Source organism: Crocodylus siamensis, chromosome 5 (genome assembly GCF_052110815.1).
Source record: "Crocodylus siamensis isolate JL-2025a chromosome 5, ASM5211081v1, whole genome shotgun sequence".
Classification (NCBI taxonomy): domain Eukaryota; kingdom Metazoa; phylum Chordata; order Crocodylia; family Crocodylidae; genus Crocodylus; species Crocodylus siamensis.
Window position 1 is genome coordinate 140233890 of NC_143399.1, and position 18981 is coordinate 140252870.

The 18981-nt window shown below is 43.9% G+C and overlaps 1 protein-coding gene across 2 annotated transcripts in view; it reads right to left on the bottom strand.

The window, feature by feature from the left end:
- Nucleotides 1-16664, bottom strand: part of CMC1 (C-X9-C motif containing 1) — a 66964-nt gene extending 50300 nt beyond the window's left edge. The window contains exons 1-2 of one of the 2 annotated variants that reach the window (XM_090046489.1): nucleotides 16447-16654; nucleotides 3950-4042 (exon numbers count right to left, since the gene is read on the bottom strand). In XM_090046489.1, the coding sequence (XP_089902615.1) occupies nucleotides 3950-4042; nucleotides 16447-16519 (166 nt within the window). In that variant the 5' untranslated portion in view covers nucleotides 16520-16654. Of the gene's footprint in view, nucleotides 1-3949; nucleotides 4043-16446 lie in introns of both variants that reach the window. The other variant, XM_090046491.1, reaches the window with a different exon arrangement.
- Nucleotides 16665-18981: the final 2317 nt, after the last annotated feature.

Below are 18981 nucleotides of genomic sequence, written 5' to 3' on the forward strand. Positions count from 1 at the left end.
CTGGGGAAGGAGGGGTAATCTGAGTTTGTGCTCTATATCCCTCAAAGTTCCCCTAAAGGCAGGTCTCCTTCTCTGGAAGGCGCTTTGGAGGAGGTTGTGGGGGCAGGTGGCTCAGCTCCTCCTCCTGTTGTGCCTCTGCCTTGTGAGGAAGGGGATAAGGCAGGATCCCCACCCTAAACCCAGAAGCAGGTGGGTAGTGTAGTGTGAGAGCATTTTGAGGTGGCAGATGGTCCCAGGTATGCTACCTGCCAGCACTGCCGAAGGCAGATCAGCCAGGGCAAGGAGGTGAAACACTTCACCATGGCAATGCTGCTGCATCTCAGGAGGCAGCTCCCACTTGCCCTTGTTCCTCCTCAGCCTGACACCAATGGGAGCATGCCCAAAAAGAAGTCCCCCTCTCACTCCAAGACTTCCATCCCCAAGAAGCAGAGGCAGGCCACCCTGGACAGGTGGGGGAAAGGCAGAGACAAAGAGCGGGCACATTCTGAAGGTGAGTGAGGTCACCCAGAGCACTGGGGATGTGCTTGCTCTAGATGGCCAGCCCTTCTCCTTTGTTAAGCATCCAGGGTTCAGGCGGCTCATGACCCCATTGTACCAAGTGCACACATGTACCAACTTTAGCAGGACAGTGGTGCCCTCCATGTATGAGTCATGCAGGGAGTACTTGAGGGAGGAGCTGCACAAGGTAGGTCCACAGGTAGCCTTGCACTTCACCTCTGACATCTGAAGCAGCCAGGGTGAGGATCATGCTTAGGTCTCCCTCACAGGGCAGGGGTGCAATCAGTCAGGCGTCAGTGGGCTATACTTCAAGCCAAGGTGATGGACAAGTCCCACACAACAAGGGAAATCATAGTGGTCATGAACCGCATGGTACAGGGGTGTCCTGTTAAGCAGAGCGACCTCATCCACAGGTTCACGGTCACCAACAACAGGGCCAGTATGGTCAAGGCTGTCCATGATGCCAACTTTGTTGGCATCCACTGTGTGGCACACAAGTTATACCTGGAGGGGGACAGAGCTCCCAGGCATGGTGCCATCACTACCGTGACCAGCCAGCTTATTTCAAAATGGCCTACTGGGCAACACATAACCAGGTGTGGCAGGATCTGGCCACAGTTGCCCAGGAACACCAGTCCTGTACACTGCCCAGTGTTCTAAGTGAGATGGTGTTCAGCACTGTTGGGGATGTTGTGACACCCCACCCCACCTTGAATCCTGGTTAGGTGGAGCAGCTGGTGTTCCTGAAGGTGAACCTTCTGCTGCTGGGGGTTCCCCAAGCTCCACATGCAAACAGAATGAGTGCTACCCTAATCACTCTGCACCCATTTGCCTCTTTTTGCTTTCAGAACCTTGAGGTGCACTTTCATAGAAATTCCTGCACCTATCTCCTTGAAACTTGGCAGGCTTCATGCCTTCAGAAGGGGCTACCATCCATGCTGTTTTTATCCGAATCTGCAAAAAAAATGACTAAGTTATAGGTATTTTAGTAATTCCCCATTATAGTCTATGGCCAAATCTCTGAATCAAATCACTGTCCCTCTGAATCGGCTGAATCCAAATCCAAAGTGAATACTTGCTACTTCGCACAGGCCTATTGAGTATGCAGCATAAACAGTGCAGGTGGAAGCTGTTTAACCTTTTTTCTTGATGTGCATACGCTGTCCATGTTTCCCCACATACATGAGAGTGCCGAGTATGCAAAGCTTGTACACTAGCATTTTGGTCTTGATAGTAAGCTTTGAGTTTTTTCATGCTCTTTTAGTTAGTTTGCTGAAGGTGGTGGCAGCCTTTTCAACGTGAACATTAAGTTCTTCATCCAGTGAGAGGTTGATAGTCACTGCAGGACCGAGGTAGCTGAACTTTTGGACTACTGCTAGCTGGTTCTCATTAAGGATGACTGATGGGTCTTGTGGAACTCCCTGTCCTAGTACAACTGTTTTCTTTATCCTTATGGTAAGAGCAAATGCCTGGCAAGCTCTTGAGAGGCAATCCATAAGTTCTTGTAGTGGGTCTTCTTCATGAGCTGTAAGGGCAGAATCATCAGCAAATAGAAGCTCCCTGATAAGTACCATTCTAACTTTAGTTTTTGTCTTAAGTTGTGACAGGCTGAAGAGTTTCCCGTCCAACCTTGTGTGGAGGTACACTCCACCTTCCATGTTTTTAAACATGCAATTCAGGCATCCTGAGAAGATCCCAAAGACTGCTGGAGCAAAAACACATCCTTGCTTTACTCTGTTTTTCACCTTGAAGCTGTCTAAAGTGGACCCATCAAACTGAAGAACTGCTTTCATGCTGTCATGGAAAAGGAATGTATAACACTTAACAGGATTGGTGGGCATCAGGTCTTTTCTAGGACTGTGAATAGGCCTGCTCTACTGACTGTGTCAAATGCTTTGGTAAGATCCATGAAGGTGATTTACAATGGTTGGTTTTGCTCTCTGCACTTTTCTTGAAGTTGACGCAGGGAAAATATCATGCCTGATCAGCAGAGAAGTGAAAACCGTTGTTTTAAGTATGGCACTGTTTTTGCCTTCTGCTGCTGAGTGGCCAAGAAGCCCTGACAGCCCTGCTACTTGCTGCTGACCAGTGGGGAGGCAACAAACGACATCATGTTTAAAACTATGGCTTGCCTGCCGATCAGAAGCAAGTCACAAGCAGGGTCCCTCCATCAATCAGCGACAGGGGACATGCGAAGAAACCTGCAAGACTAAAGAAGCTGCAGTGCACCCCACTTCCACCATGAATTTGGTAGGGCCCTAAATATTTCTCACAGTGTCCATCTCTGTAGCATTTGCCAAGCTTCACTGAGTTAATTTTTTACTTCCTTTTGCTGTAATATTGGTTATGTGTGTCTTGTATTTTTGCTTGGGGTTTTTTAACTAACTATAGGAAGTGAGAAGAACTGCAATAGTCTATCATCTCTGTCTCTTTCCCTAATCAGACTGCCTGGATTACCTCTTTGTATACAATTTATCCAACAGTGCTGATTATTTTTTTCTAAATTATAGATTCCTAGAACTCTCCCTAAAGACTATTCTTCTTTGGGTCTTCTTTCTTGCTATAGAAACTAAGTGGAACATAGTGAGCTCACTTTGGTCAAAGTTTACTAAGAGAACTCATGGCAAGATGTGTAAGAGCTACGCTCAGGCTTCCAGAGTCTTTCATTCCTCTGATGTATTCACCTCTGAGATTTTCAGGTGGTGAACTACAGCCATCATTCTGACACTTCACAAATGGTTCCATAGCCAGGCTTAGTGATTTCAAACGATCCCATATTACTTGTTTGGTTCGCAGTTTCTCATTTGGATATATCCTAGTTGCATCTGAGGAGACTTGCCAACTACACACAAGCCCCCCAAATTCAGTCAGTCCCTAAATAAAGGGTTTTTTTTGGTTTTTTTTAACGTAAATGAAGCAACTATAAAATGTTTACTTTTGTAACTACTGGCCCAAGTCACCACAAGCTTCTCATCACAAAAAATACCCAACTATCACAATTTTTTTAAACAGCTCATACTTGTCATGAACAAAATCTGTAAAAAAGAGAACACAACTGCATGAAACTTTTTTTAAGCAAGAGTATATTAAGAAGCCCTTTGTAAATTGATTTATCTGTGGGAATTCTATTTTTAATTGGAGAAATGCTGAACAGAATTATGGGGAAACTAATAGTTTTCCTATTCCACTGTTGACTCCAGACAAAGTTTTGAAAAGTCCCCCCCCGCCCGCCCCCGGCCACTCACGTGCAACAACCTTGTTGCTAAATTTTAATGAACACTATAAAGCAGCTGAAACAAATCTGAGTTTTGTATACCGTAATACTTGTTTCACATGGAATGAATGAAATGCAGATCATACATATTAATTCAGCAACTATCTGAGCCACAGGATTAAATTCAGGTCACATAATTCAATAGATTTGATCTTCAGATGAATATTTGAATCTTACCTTGCACTTTATCTGAACACAGCTCCTTGGCCTTCTCCCTCATAATTTTTGGAATCAAAACATCTTTTTCTACGTGTCTTAGCTTGGGTTCCTCTGTAACACAGCAAACACTGTTATGTTTCAGTGACAGTCATTATAATTTGTAGAAATAATATAACACTGTTTCTAGATGACACACTAATTTTGTTACAAATGAGCAAAAAAACAGTGAAGCAGAAGCAGCAATACAACAGTAAAAACAAAATTAAAAAAAAAAAAACACAAGAAACAAGTCTATGATCATCAAAAGGGTGCATTTTATTAAAGATGAGTGTTACCTAAACTCGTCTTGTTTTGGTTTTATTCACTGTGCAGGACAAACTGGACACAACAGGTGAACCGCACAACATTTAATAAAGAATTAGAGCAAGCTGAAACAGTACACTATTTCCTACATTAACTTTATCATCTTGCAGTCCCTGTGCAGTTTTCATCCAAAGTCACTTAGGAGTTGAGATATAATAGATATTTAAGCTCAACTTTATATATTTCACATTACATCTGTGCATAACTGTTAATTTTTTAAACAGCTATAACTTTTTAAAGAGTCCTTTTTTGGATAAATTTAACCTAGTAGTCATAAATGCAACTGACCTAAACTGCGTTTAACATACTGTCATAACTTCTATTTTACTGACTTACAGGTAAAATTTAGTTTTCCAAGTATAGTTAGTATTTCTGACTATAGTTAATTAAGTGCACACCATTTACAAGTAGAGCAATCTTTTCCAACTTCACCTACACCAAACTGAAGAGGATTCAGACATTAAACATAGCTCTATTTTTAAATGACTAAATTAAAAGAAAATGTCCCAAGGGAAAAAAAAAATCTTATTGTCCAACATACATCTCCAAATCATCCTACTTTGCCTCCTTAGATGCATAGTTATTTAAGTAAACTGTTCTTCAGATATCATGGGCTGTAAAAGTCACAAGAACCAAAACTGCTCATGTGATTTTGAAAATGTATATTGGTGAAAACAATACAATGAAGTATTCAATAACAAAGATCCCTAAACAAATATTTCATAATTTCCTCAAATACAGATTGATTAATTTCAACTGCTTTGCAGATTAAAGGACAATGCAGAAACCATCATATTTCACATCTCTTCTTATTCCAATCTCACCAAATTTTAAAAGCTTGTTAATACCACCAGTTACAAAATATGCGATCTGTGATATTATTGTGGAAATCTGACAATGAAATGAAAGATTATAATATAGCAATATATTGAAGATAAAATATAACCATTCTTTGCTTTTAAGTCTTTTATCTTAAAGTTCAAGGGCACATAAAACAACACGGGACAACCCTCTGCAAAGACAAAATATTATATTACTATATTTTATAGTATAGGTTTCCAAGTGTTAATATGTTAGACAATACCACAAGAAAACAGAAAGCTCAATCAAAATCCATTTAATGCCTCACTGTAAAAATGTACATAAAGCATAAGAAGGCCTTTTAAGTCTCACCTCAACCCCAAGAACATAAGAGTTTGTATCATTTTCAGTAACAATTCTTTGGTTGTTTCTCCAAAACAATTGCAAGAAATGGTACAGTGGTATCCAAAAAGCTATATCCCTTCGAACTATTACGTTGGTCCAAAAAAAAGATACTACCCATAAAAACCTTTGCTTCTTGCATTTTTCTGTCCATCATGGATACAACATCACTCCAACACTATCATAACTTTCAATACATTTTTTCGAACAAGACTTAAAAGAAATGTTTTATAAATAACTATCACACTTAAGAACATGCTCACTCAAGCTTTATTCACATATCTTGCCATCAGTCAGATATTTGGACTGAAGGAGGTTTCATTGAACAGACAATGAAATTGTGGTAATGCTCCTCAACAAGCCCTGCTCAGTAAATTACTATATGCAAAAGTCTTAACCATCTCCCCACCCACCCAAATCATCTGTGCTGGATTTCAAAGGTTACTGGACACTGTTAAGCCTTTATTTTTAACTCATACCACCTTGGCTTCCTACAACTCAAATGCATTAAGTGGTTTTTCTCCCCTTTTAAAAGATACATTACATTTACCTGAATCTAAGATGACCCTGATTTTAAGACAACACCCTAATAATTAGATTTTATACATGGAAAATGTATAAATTTGTTATAATTTTCCATATATAGAATCCATGTTCATCTTTAATTCCCCCCACCCCCACACACCACTGCAATAAGGCAATGGGGACAGACAGTTTGTCTCCTGCTTGTACCTGCTTCCCTGCAACCTCCCCTCGGCAGACTCAGGCCCCCCACAACCCCTTTCCTCCAGGCCTCTGCCCTCCCCTTCCTCTCCCCCAGGTCTGCTCTCCCATCCCCAAGTCTGTACCCTCCCCTCCTCTGTACCCTCCAGCCTCTACCATGCCCCCTCCCTTCCTGCTTACGCATGCTTCATGACAGCCGTCTCCATACCTGTTCTGGCCTGGGGCACAGAGCAGAGCTATGGGCTACACACTGCTGCTATGGGGCTGTGCTCTGGGTTGCAGCATGCATGGAGCCTGCTGATGCAGAGCTAAGGTAAAGGTGGGGGAGAAAGAGGGGCAGATGGGGCAGTAGAGGCTTCACAGGGCAGGGGTAGAGATGGGATAGGTGACTGCAGGGCAGAGATGGCAGGGTGCAGAGGCAGTGGGCAGGGAGGGAGGGGGCAAGAGAGCAGACAGCAGCTGTGGCTAAGGCCCCAATCCCAGGTAGGGGCTGGAGCCCAAGCCACAGCAGCCACCTGCCCTCTGTCCATATATTCCACTGAATGGGGGGGACCTCTTCTTAGAATCAAGGTTGCAGTCTGTCTTCTGCTGACCCTACACCCTACCCCTGGGCTACGCCCCCAGCCTGGCTCAGCCCCTGGAGGGAGCTGCGGGATCAGGGCTTGGGCAGGTACTGTGCAGGGCCCCTGTGATGGAGGCTTCCAGTGGGTGGGCAAGCCCTGGGACAAGCAGAGGGACACCCCATCCCACCCCAACAGAGGCAGCAGCGAGGCATCTTCGCTAGACACTGTCCAATCTGCCTACATCTTACTTGAAGTTTAGGGCCCCAAAATGAAGGTAGGACTTTTAATGAGACCTCACCAATGCTGAATAGAGTAGCAAAATCACTTCCCTTGATTTGCAAGTGACACTCCTGTTCATACAACCCAATATGCTATTGGCGCCTTTTCCAACAAGAACATGCTATTGGCTCCTATACAGCTTATGTTCTACTGTAATCCCCAGGTCCTTCTCTGAAGAACTGCAGCCTGGTCAATCCTTCACCGGCCTGTATATGTGTATGCAATTATTCAATCCCAAATGCAGGACTTTGCATTTGTACTTCTTGAATTTCATCTGATTTCAGATCATTTCTGCAGTTTATACAGGTCATTGTGGATCCTAGCCTTATAGGTTAGGCTGTGTGTCACTCCACCAAACTTGGTGTCATGCAGTTTTGTTAAACATGCACACAAACCTATCATCCGCATCATTAACAAAGAAGTTGAAGAATTCCAGACCCAGAACAGACCCCTGGGGAACCATAGTTGATACCTCCTCCAAGCAAACACTGAGCTACTGATAACTGCTCATTAACTATGACAGCCCAACCAGTTACAGACTAGACAAATGTACCATAAGGTGGATTCATATTTCCTTAGTTCATTGGTGCTCAAACTTTTGGCCCCATAAACAAGATGAGTGGCATAAGGCCAGTCTGCAAGCCCTGGGGCCCAGCACTGATCCCTCCTTGCCTCGTGCTAAAATTGGGCCCTAGGGACCCAGCACCACCCCCTCCCATTCCCTGCATGCTGGAATTGGGCCCTGGTGGACATGTAGTTTTCAACCTTTTTAGACTCAAGGCATACCCTAGAAAATGCCACCTCTTCATTTTCACTTGATTTTTGACCACACAAAAATAATAAAGCAATTCTGTTGCAAAGAAATCAGAAAAACCAAAACAGGCCAGAAAGCTTTAAACACTATGGATTCCTATTTGAGATTTATGGTTCATCTTGTAAATCTTGGTACACCTAACTGTGCCAACATTGTTAACAACCACTCCCTCTCTGACTTCACAATCCTCCTGTTCAAAGGAAATCTACCCAACACTCTACCTAACACCTTTAAAAAGTGAACTTGGGAACAAAAATTCATAAGCTGGCTAGATATGAAGAACCAAGGACTAAATATTGTTAGCAGGTTTATGGCGCATGATATTTTACCCAAATCCTGAATTCTTTCCACACAAGGAAGGTAAGAAGGACCCCTCTTCCCTTTCGATAGGCCTTGATCTCCCAGTAATCAGCTTTTCTTCTGCTAACTGTGTCTGCTACCCCAGAGAATTTCTCTCAGCCCCTCCCCTCTGCTGTTTCACTATCCTGAACTTCCCATGATCTGAGACCTGACGAAGAATGCCTTGCATTCAAAACCTTGCCTGAGTTCTTCCCAACTACAAAGTTGTTCCAGTAAAAAATAAGAAATCTTTGCCTCTCCCTACAATAACAAAGTTACGATGCATCTATTATTGCTTTGTACACTGATGGGTTAGCTTTGCAAAAGAAAATGGAAAATCCCACAGAAGTACAAATAAAAGTGAACAGCAGCAGGCTGAATATATTTAAAAGAATAAGGAAATTAAGAGCGTCAGCCTGGCAAGAAGGGACTTTGGAGCCTTTTAGCAGCTCCTTATCCTGAGCAGGAAAGAACCAGAAGGCAGTGTGGCTGGAACCACTCATGCCTTTCAAAAGATGGAAGAGGAGAACAGAGCAAGTAGAGAGCAGATATTTCTCTTGAAAAGATGGAGAGACCAAATAAGAGTTGAAGACATCAGTGAGAAAGATGAAAGGAGAAAGAGGAGGACAGTAAGATCAAGAGAGAATGTCTGGAGAGGCAAAAAGGGATCTTGCCTGTGGGACATACCAAATAGAGGTGGACTGCTGAACTCAACCTATTCCTATCCAGCTAAACACCCAAGCATGTGCCAAAGAAAAACTGTAGTTTTGGCAAGTTGCATTGCTTGAAATGGTAGTCTAGATAGTATTTATGACTCGAGAACATTTGTAGTAGTTTTCCATGGTTGGAGTAAAAGCCTCAGCTCCAGAAGCTATTTATTACTTTGGATGGCAAAGCACCATAGCCTCTTGGTTTAACAGTTTTCATTATTTACATAATGAGGAAAAAGAACCAGGAAACCTACAGTAATAGGAACCAGAACAACCTAACTAAATTCCAGACTGGCAAATAAACCTGGAATTCACAGGATAAGGACACTGGGAGAAAGGTCAGAGCACCAGGATCATCTCTCTCCCAATACTCATAAAACCTAGGAAGCTCTGGAGGCAAATAGGAATTTGAGAAATTCTTTCAGTAGTGAACAGGCTCTTGATGGTAGCTGAGGGAGAAAAGATTGAAAGTTTCTTCTCCTTTCCAGAAGTTACACTAGGATGAGTTGTCATATTTATCAACTATTAGCTTGAAACTACAAAGATAGACACCCTATAAGGACAGCATCTTGACAGACTAACCATCCCACTTCTAGCCACAATAGCTGGCATGGGGGCTGTTCACCAAGGCACTGTCACTGAAGACCTCACTGGTGGCCTGCCACCCTTTCGTATCACTATCCGGATGGTTGAATGAGCAATAAGAAATGACTATGAGGCTGGAGAAGGGGGCAGGAGGAAAATAAATGTTTATGTTAAAATGAAGTGGAAAATACAGTAATCCCTTAAAGTTCAATCATCTTTCATTTTTAGTTGTTCAAGGTACATCAGCATTTTAGATTCTTTTACAGTCTGAAAAAAATATTCCAGAGTCTTAAACCATAGAACTAAGTTTCATTCCAAACTTTTATCTGGTCTGGTTTTAAATACTACTGCTATTACCTAATTATAAACCCAGTTGTTAAATATGCTGGCATCAGTATGGGCCCAGCACTATGGCTGGATGATGTGGCTGCAGAGGCTCTCTCTTTGACACCCCTTAACTAGATTATTACAACATTCAACTTTCAAAGTCACAAATCCCTCAGAAATAACTTCATGCTTTTACTATGTAGTTCTGATCGAACAAAGATGAGCACACCTTGCTAGCCCTCAAGGAAAACAAAGAGATTCTGAATTCCAATTTACTATCCATCTTAATAGCAGTCTTAAAATCGCTAATTTCAATCTTATAATAGAGAATTTGCCATAAAATTGTTTTCAAACACAAGGAAGGGAACTATACTAAGCTATCATGGCATAGCATATTATATATATATATATATATATATATATATGCACCATGACAGCTTTGTATAGTTCCCTCCCACCCCCTGTCCACTTCTGGGTCCACTGCCAAAACTTGCAGGGGACACCCCGCCCCCCAGCTCAGCAATCAGCTCCGGGAGGACCCCAGGTGCCCCCCCAAAACCCAGGAGGCACCAGTTGCTGAGTTGGGGGGAGGGATAAGGGGGTCCCCTGCATGCTCTGCAGTGGACCCAGAAGTGGACTGTAAGTACTTCTGGTCCGCCACCAAGCACACTGGGGACCCCCCCCCCCGACCCCTGTACTCCCATGGGGCGCTCCATTCGCCCCACCATCTCAGCATTCATGAGCTGCCTGGTACCTTGAGGTACGTAGAAAAAGCATATAAAGCTGTGTCGGTGTCTGAATTGTCTAATCTCTCCAAATCGAATCAGAGGCTTCCAATTCAATTTGGAGAGATTAATGGGTCTGCTGATTCGATACATACATAAAGTGTTCTGCTAATGTTAGTTCTCCCTCAGACTCTTGCTTAACTTACTCAAATCCAAGACTAAGTCACCCCCACCACTACCACCTGCCCCCCGGTACTGCTTGCCCCTCTGCAGAGGTGGAAGGGACCAATTTAAGATGACCCTCCAATAATTAAGATTCTATACATAGAAAACAATAACAAATTCATATGTTTACCATGTATAGAACCTAATTATTGAATGGGTAATCCAATAATTAAATTCAGGGTCAGCTTGTATTCAGCTAAATTCATTGTGGTGGCCAACTCCCTCCTGAGAGGAACAGAGAGAGCCATCTGCTGCCCAGATCCCGCGGTACGGAAGATATACTGCCTGCCCAGAGCCTGGATCTGAAACATCACAACAAGGATTCCAGACTTGATTAGGCCCTCTGACTACTATCCCATGGTCCTCATCCATGTAGGAACGAATGACACAGCCCAGAATAGTCCAGGCAGGGCCATAAGTGACTACATGGCACTGGGAGCCAGGCTCAGAGGTTCGGGGGCACAGGTGGTCTTCTCATCCATCAGCAATCGTGGACTCTACAGCAACTGCGTTAGAGAGGTCAACTCACAGCTCTGGAGATGGTGCCATCATGCAAGGTTTGGATTCCTTGACCATGACCTGTACTTCCAGGATAAGGCCTTGTTTGGACAAGACGGGCTACATCTCTCTCCAAGAGGTAAGAGTCTGTTCTCTTACAGGTTGGCTGATCTCTTATGCAGGGCTTTCAGTTCTTCACTGTGAGGGTTGCCAAACTATGGAATATGCTTCCAAGGGACGTGGTGCTGTCCCCCCCTTCCTCGGAGGTATTTAAGAGGAGATTGGACAGACACCTGGCTAGGGTCATCTGACCCCAGCACTCTTTCCTGTCCAGGGCAAGGGGTCAGATTTGATGATCTAATAGATCCCTTCTGACCCTAAAATCTATTAAATCTATGAAATATGGTAAATTAATGACAACCAACTTGGGCACAGGTGTCCAACAGCTCCCTGGTGCACTGGGACCTAAAACTCTTTAGGGATATGAGTAATACCACTGAATTCAATGGGCTTACTTATGTACATAAATGTTTGCAGAAGCAAGGCCTAAAAGTAGCTCTTTGTTTATGAAACATTCATATTATAAAAAACAAACAAAATTAAAAGTGATTTGATATAAAACACTGAAATATTACTTTTAATAAACTGTAAACAATTTGGTTAATGTTATTGCCCCATAAAACCAGATTTAGGATTTTCTTAATACAGGGAAGTATGTATTTTTGTATCTAAAAAGTTTCAGATGTTAAGACTTTTCTACCCTATATTCACATCAATTCAAATTAAAATAGAGTATATGGATGACAACACCAGGGAAAATATCCAAAGCTCTAACTTCTCACCATTCTATCATCACCTCAAAGTCAATTTTCACCTTTTTCACTGGCTGAGTTTGTTATCTTACATTTTGCTTTGGGGCTCATGTGTTCTTGCAATATGGCAGTGCTGGATTATAAGAGTACTGACAAGGCTGTTTACCACAAATGTGCAATAGCTACATTACAATACTTCAGGAATCAGATTCCACAATGCTATAACATGTAGAAGAGAGAGAGAAAAAATTAGATTCAGAGAGTACTTCATTTTTGATAATTTTATGTGGGATTTCAGCTACACAGCTCTCCACTGAATCATAAATACAGCCAAGCACACAAAGAACATAAAACAACTTTTTATCTTGGTGAGTAAAGAACTGCCTGAGACAAAGCCATCCTATATTTGCTTTTTACTAAGAGTGAGGAAACAATTAAGGACCTGATCCTACAAATACATACAGCAGAGTACAATACTTATAGCTGCAGCAGTCCCATCTGACCAGATTCTTCAACTGCTGTTCCAGGCTCACAGAGTTAGCCTAAGTGTACCAGACCAGAATTTCTTTCCTGAAGTCTCAGGAATGATTAAAGTGTGAAGCCCATTGCTAAGATGTGCACCCTAAAAGTAAAGATTACAGCTGCAGGGTGACTGGCAGATATGATTTCTGGGAGAGCACAGAGTCAGGAAAGGGAAGGCTTTAGAGCAGACTCCCCACCCTACCACACGTCATTCTGTCCTCCCAAATTGCCCACCTTGACTTGTTTCATTTTGCTTTCTGTGCATTAGAAGTGGAACCAACAAGCAGAAAACCAGGCTGGTCATCAGACCCACAGAGTTCAACAGACCAGAAGTACATCTTGGTTTTTAAGACAGCTATCACATAAGACAGATAAGTTGCACCACATAAGGAAAAATTGTTATTATGAAATTAAAGACCAGGTCCTAGTGTATATACACACAAACAGAATTTAGATAGCAGAGGCTACCTTAATCTTAGCATTAACACCATTCAACACAAAATTGTGTTTCACAAGTGTAAATACATGTAATACTACATCTTATGCAAAAAAGATGCATAAAAATGTGACAGCAGAAATAAACTAACAAGAGCCAAACAGATTAGATATAAAGTACAACACCAACATTCCTGAAATTAAACCTAAATGTTTTCACACCTGTTGCCAGAAAAATCTCACCCTATTACCCATGTATCTTTGATATGCTTCCCAGAATTTCAGTTACATTGAAAAGGTCAACACCACCCACAGATGAGAGTTTTGGCAGAACACAGCACTTAAAACTTCTCAAAGCAAGACAATAATTTGCTAATACAACCAAAACATAAATGTTTATGTTGTAATTGAGGGGAAAAGAGGTAAGCCAGTCATATGAGTTAATTAATGTACCTGCAACCATTAAGTTCCCCTATCTGTCAAAAAGAAGCAAACCTGAAATAGAGACTTTTAAAGCCATGCTTGATTTTTACGTTCCTTTATGGCAAATATGAGAAACAGCAACAATTAGACAAGCAAAATGGACAGCATATGGATAAACAGATGAACACAGCTAAGGTATAAGTTAAGGCAGTATTAAGGGACCAGGGAAAACTTCATGAACAAGAGATGAGAAATATAATCAACCAATAACAGCTCATTAAGCGTCTGCACTCAGTAAGTTCAATTACTGCAGCACTGTATACTCTTAACACTCTTCATACTTTGTCATTTACACTATTAATTTTACCGGTGGATTTATTGATAGCTTTTAACCCATATTCAAAATACATTTTTTTTTTTTTACAAGCATTCTTATCCTGCTTTATTTCAACCTAAATGCTAGAGTCCACCCCTCCCTTCTTAAATATTTTATGCACAGCTTTGTGCTTAATGAGCTCTAACTTTGCTTGCATCTACAAAACCTACCTTTCACTTAACCCTTCCAAGAGTATTTAAAAATGTACACAAACAGGCAATATAGTTTAAACACTCATCACCTGCTCCAAATACTCTCGATACCACCTTGCTTTTCACCCGTCCAGAAGTATTATACAGAAAAAGTTAAGAACCTCTGGATTGCATTACATTAACACAAGACCTGAAGCCTGCTAATATTACTTTAGATTTTCAACCAAGAAGTATTTTCAATTGTTAAAGAGTCCTCATTTCTTTTTTCAGGGTAGTTCCAAAATCAATCTATCAAACATAGACCCAGCAAACCACAGCCACTCCCTTCTTTGCACATTACTAAGATTCATCAATGGACCAAGTTCAAACAGAAATATGGTCCTCATCCAATGATTCATTTTCAAGGACGGCCACTGACATTTCAAAACTAAATAAAAATATTAAGCTATTAAAACCGGCTATTCTTTATCTAATTTGGCTTTTTTTCTTTGCCCCACTACATGATAGTGCTGTGTTTTCCTAAAAACACTGGTACAATATATCATCTTTCCTTTTCTTCTCTGGTACACCTGTCTCTAAAAACCAGGCCCACCCCACACTTCTACCATATGATGCCTCTTTATCTTTCAGTGAAGTATTAATTTATCTATTGAGACACTCTTATGAGTGCCACTCAGCAGCTCAGTTAAACCTCCTGCTGTGTACATACAAAAGAAAAAGGAATCCTTATTTTTAAAGAGCTATGACTGGATCATTTATAATAGGTGTGACTAACATGGGTATGGTACACAGCAGATGAGGGAGGGGACAGGAAGCACAGTGGCAGCCAAATAGGGCAGGAAGCAGAAGAGAGCAGCAGATTGGGCAAGGAGCACATGGCAGTGAGCAGAAAGCAGAGTAGCATATCTGGCAGGGGAAATAGATTGGGTGGCACTTATGGGGAGTGCAGGGGTAATTTGTGGCATATGTGCCAAAAGGTTCATCCTCACTGATTTAGCCTGGAGCACTGCACCCAGACTTTACAAATCAAGTGCTATACGCATTTACCAAGAAATGGGGTCCACAAAATAGGGGGTGCTTTGAATATAACAAAGGGTACCTTGAGTCTAAAAGGCTGAGTACTGGTTTAGATGTTCAGAAAAAAAGTGTGACTGAGCTTCGCTGACCAACAGGTCTTTGGTATTTCTAAATACCAAAGACAACGTGGGCCAGGTTCTTCAACGGGCAAAAACTGAGATGAATAGGTTGATTTACACTTCTCAGAGCTATTGTTCCACCCTCTCTGCAAACTCATAGACCTTTCTACATCTAGTTCATGTTTCGAGGTTTTCTTCACAGCCATAATAGTTACAGCTGAAATAAAACAAAGCAAAACAAAACCATATGCAGAAATACCATCAGTAAGTTCTGCACCACTGCTCACCGGATCCATGAGCCCTGGCCTCACAAACCATAACAATGGCTCAAGCATATACTGAGGAGTCCTCCAATCTACCACCACTTGTCATTTCAGAATGAGGGCACAGATCAAACACAGACCTCCAGACTGCTGAATACAATGAACAAACAAGTCCACCAATTTAAGAAGAAAGAAGAATGTCAGTGTCATTGGTTTCATTTATTTTTAAAAACAAAGTGTTCTATGGATACATATAAGACGGTAGGCAATGGCCACTAGAAGTCAACATGGGGAAGGTACATAGGAATAGGGCTGGAAACAGCAGCTGGGTATCAACACCAGGAAGCTATGTGGGAATGGGGCTGGGAACAGTGGCTAGATACCAACAGGGGGAAGTGGTATGGGAATAGGGCTTAGGGTTGCTGCTGCATGTCAACATAGGGAAACCGTGGAGCAGAGGTGGGCAAAACATGGCCCATGGGCTTTCTCCCCCGGCCCATCCAGAGTGGCACAGCAGGGGCAGGACTGGGAGAAGGAGTTGCTGCTGGAGGTGAGAGGAACAGAGTAGTCCGACCAACCCGTGCCTTGGCCAGCGTGCAGCTTCAACCAGGACTGTTCCCAGTACAGCTGCAGCCTGCCAGGTGCATCCGCTCCCCTTGCCTCCAGCAGTGGGAACTTCAGTGGGCGCTTCCTGCTGGAAGTGAAGGAAGCAGAGCAGCACTCGGCTGGCTGGAGCCACAGCAGGAAAGCTGAGTGCTGACCCGGTGGGCACAAGTTTGGCAGGGCTACCCCGGGCGGGGAGAGGGAGCTCTGTTGCACGTGCCCCCACCGAGGCAGCCCCCCACCCTCAGCACGGCGGGCGAGGAGCAGCTCAGCTTTGCCCATCCCCCCCGGGCTCCCCAGCGCGGCTCCCTGTCTCCCACAGGGAGCTCTGGCGGCGGCGACGTAGCCCTCAAGCCTGACTCGCCACGGCGCTCTGGAGTCAGTAAGACGGGGGCGCGGGCGGACAGTGCCCCTCCCCCGGGGGCGGGACCGCCCCTACCTGCCGCACTCGCGGGATGCTCCATCTGCAAGTCGGCGCTACCGTAACGACCGCCGCCACATTCCCGGCGCATGCGCAGAACTACGACCCTGCCCGAGAGCGCACGTGCGCAGCACCCCGGAAACAGGAGTGGGGGGAGAGGGAGATGGGCACGTGACCCGCCCACGGGCGCGGGTAGCAGAAGCACGCATGCGCTGAGGGCCTTCAAAGGAGGCCAACCTTCTGCTGTGTTATGCGCGTGCGCTGGGAGACAAGGAGGCTAAGCAGGTGGGGACGTGAAGCCCCTATAGGCTGGGGCGGGCTGGGGGCGGGGCGCAACCCTTAGCGACCAGTGACGTCCGTGGTTGCTTCAGTGTTGTTGTGGGCCCAAGCTTGGCCTCTGCGCACGCGCGTTGCGTCACTGGCCGTGTCCATCAGGTGCGCTGAGCGCCGCGATCCCGCCCTCATATGGCCCCGGGGCAGAGGTGTCTCGGGACGGCACAGAGGAGGATGTTGTGTCAAGATGATGAATCCTAATCCTCTGGTGGTTTTCTTTACCTCCAGCCACATATGAAAAGGCTTAGCTGCCCCTCACACCTGTGCTGTTACATCCCATCGTATTAGGCCCCATCCGCACGTGACGTGACCAGCTTGGGTCGGTCCCCAACGCACACATCACCCGTTCAAGGCCCCAGCAACGACTTGAATGCGAGGTGAAAAAAAGCAGCTGTAGCAAGTGTAAGGCAACCAGAAGTCACAGCTGTCCCTGTGTCCTCAGGGGTGCATCTCAGCAGTACTGGGTTACAGTTAGGATGAAATAAGGGGATACGCAGCACTTCACAGAAGCGGGACGTTGGCTGCCCCAGTTCCCCTGGTTTACCAGGGACAGGTTACAGTGCCAGGTCAGGGTTGAGGGAAAGTCTTACATAGGGTTTAAATTATGTTTGTAATGGGTGGTTCGAATAGGAAAGATTCTACCTCAGAGAGGGGATTAGACTAAATCAGTGTTTCTTAAATCTTTTTTGTACCAGGACCCATTTGTAAACAGTGACCCAGCACCCCTCGCTCCCAGTCCACTGCCCCTTACCCCCAGGCCCCAGTCCTGCAGTGTGAGGGTAGGGGGTGGAAGGCAGGGAGCCCCAGACAGCCCCTTGCAGGTGGGAACGCTGCCAGCCTGCCAGGGAAAAGCTACCATTTCCCATGTTTTTCTCCTTTAAAGGAGAATCCATTTTTGAAGTTTGTTGATCCATTTTTAAAGTTTGTTCACTACTCTTTCATATATTCCTGTGAGTTGACCCACTTTTGAGTCGTAACCCACAGGTCGAGAAACACTGGACTAAATGACTTCTGGAGGTCCCTTGCAGCCCTTCTTCTCTACAACTCTTGTGACAAACACATGCTAACCAAATAGCAAGGCAGAAGGTCACTCTTAGGGAAAACCAGGAGTAGTGGCCACAAACTCTTGGAAGACCGCTTCAGGCTCAGCTCTAGGAAAATTTTCTTCACAGTCAGTGTCTAGATGTGGAATAAGCTCCCTCCAGAGCTGGTTCAATCACTTAACCTGGAAATCTTCAAGAGGAGACTTGACGGTCACCTTGCTGCAGTCACCTGACCCCAGTTGTCTTTCCTGCTTAGTGCAGGGGGCTGGACCCAATGATCTTGCAAGGCCCCTTCCAGTCCCTAATGATCTATGAATCTATGATTCTGAGCTGTGTCACCATGGCTGCACCCCACCATGGCTGCCTGCCTGTTGTCTTAGTCTGTATGCAATGAGCAAGATTTGAAGCAGATCGCAGGAAATTCCTCCCATCTGTGAGGGGTGACATGTTACAAAACACAAAGGTAACTCATGGAAAATACTACCAATAAGTTCTAGTAGACTTTATTCAAAAAGGCAAATGGAGTCATCATACCTATACTGCTTCTTGCAGACAGAATTTGAGCCAGCATGTCAATTGAAAGTATCTTTGGAATAATTTGTGCAGAATACAAGCAGTATAAAAAGGTGCTTTGAAAAGGGGAATGAATGAAACAATAAGTAGATACAGTAGAAACAGCTGAAATAAACAACAGAGGTGTGTGGTGACAAGAATTTCTTTTTTCTGTTTGCTTTAGGGCATCTGTCCCACAGTCTTGCAGTCTGCTCTGGTTCTGTTGCAGGATGCTTTCTTGCAGATTTTCAGCTATATCTACACTGATAATTAGGAGTGAGCTTGAAGTCAACCCTAAACCTATATTCACTGATTATCTATACAATAAAGCTCTACAGTTGAACCCTGGAGGGGGTGCAGACCAAGCATGAATGCTCTGTTGACCCCAGTGCCATTCACCACTGTCCTGGCCCTCCCTGCGGTGTATTTGGAACTCATTTGGACATTGCAATCAGAGAGCTTAGGAAGTATACCTACCAGCAGCAACCCACAGTCCTCTGTTACAGCCTCCCTAAACACCATGCCTGTCTATACTATCCAGATGGAAGGACAAGACTAAATCTTAAAAGGGTTCCACTCTACATCTGAGCAACACAACATGCATAGCTTTGCCTCAGACTTCAAG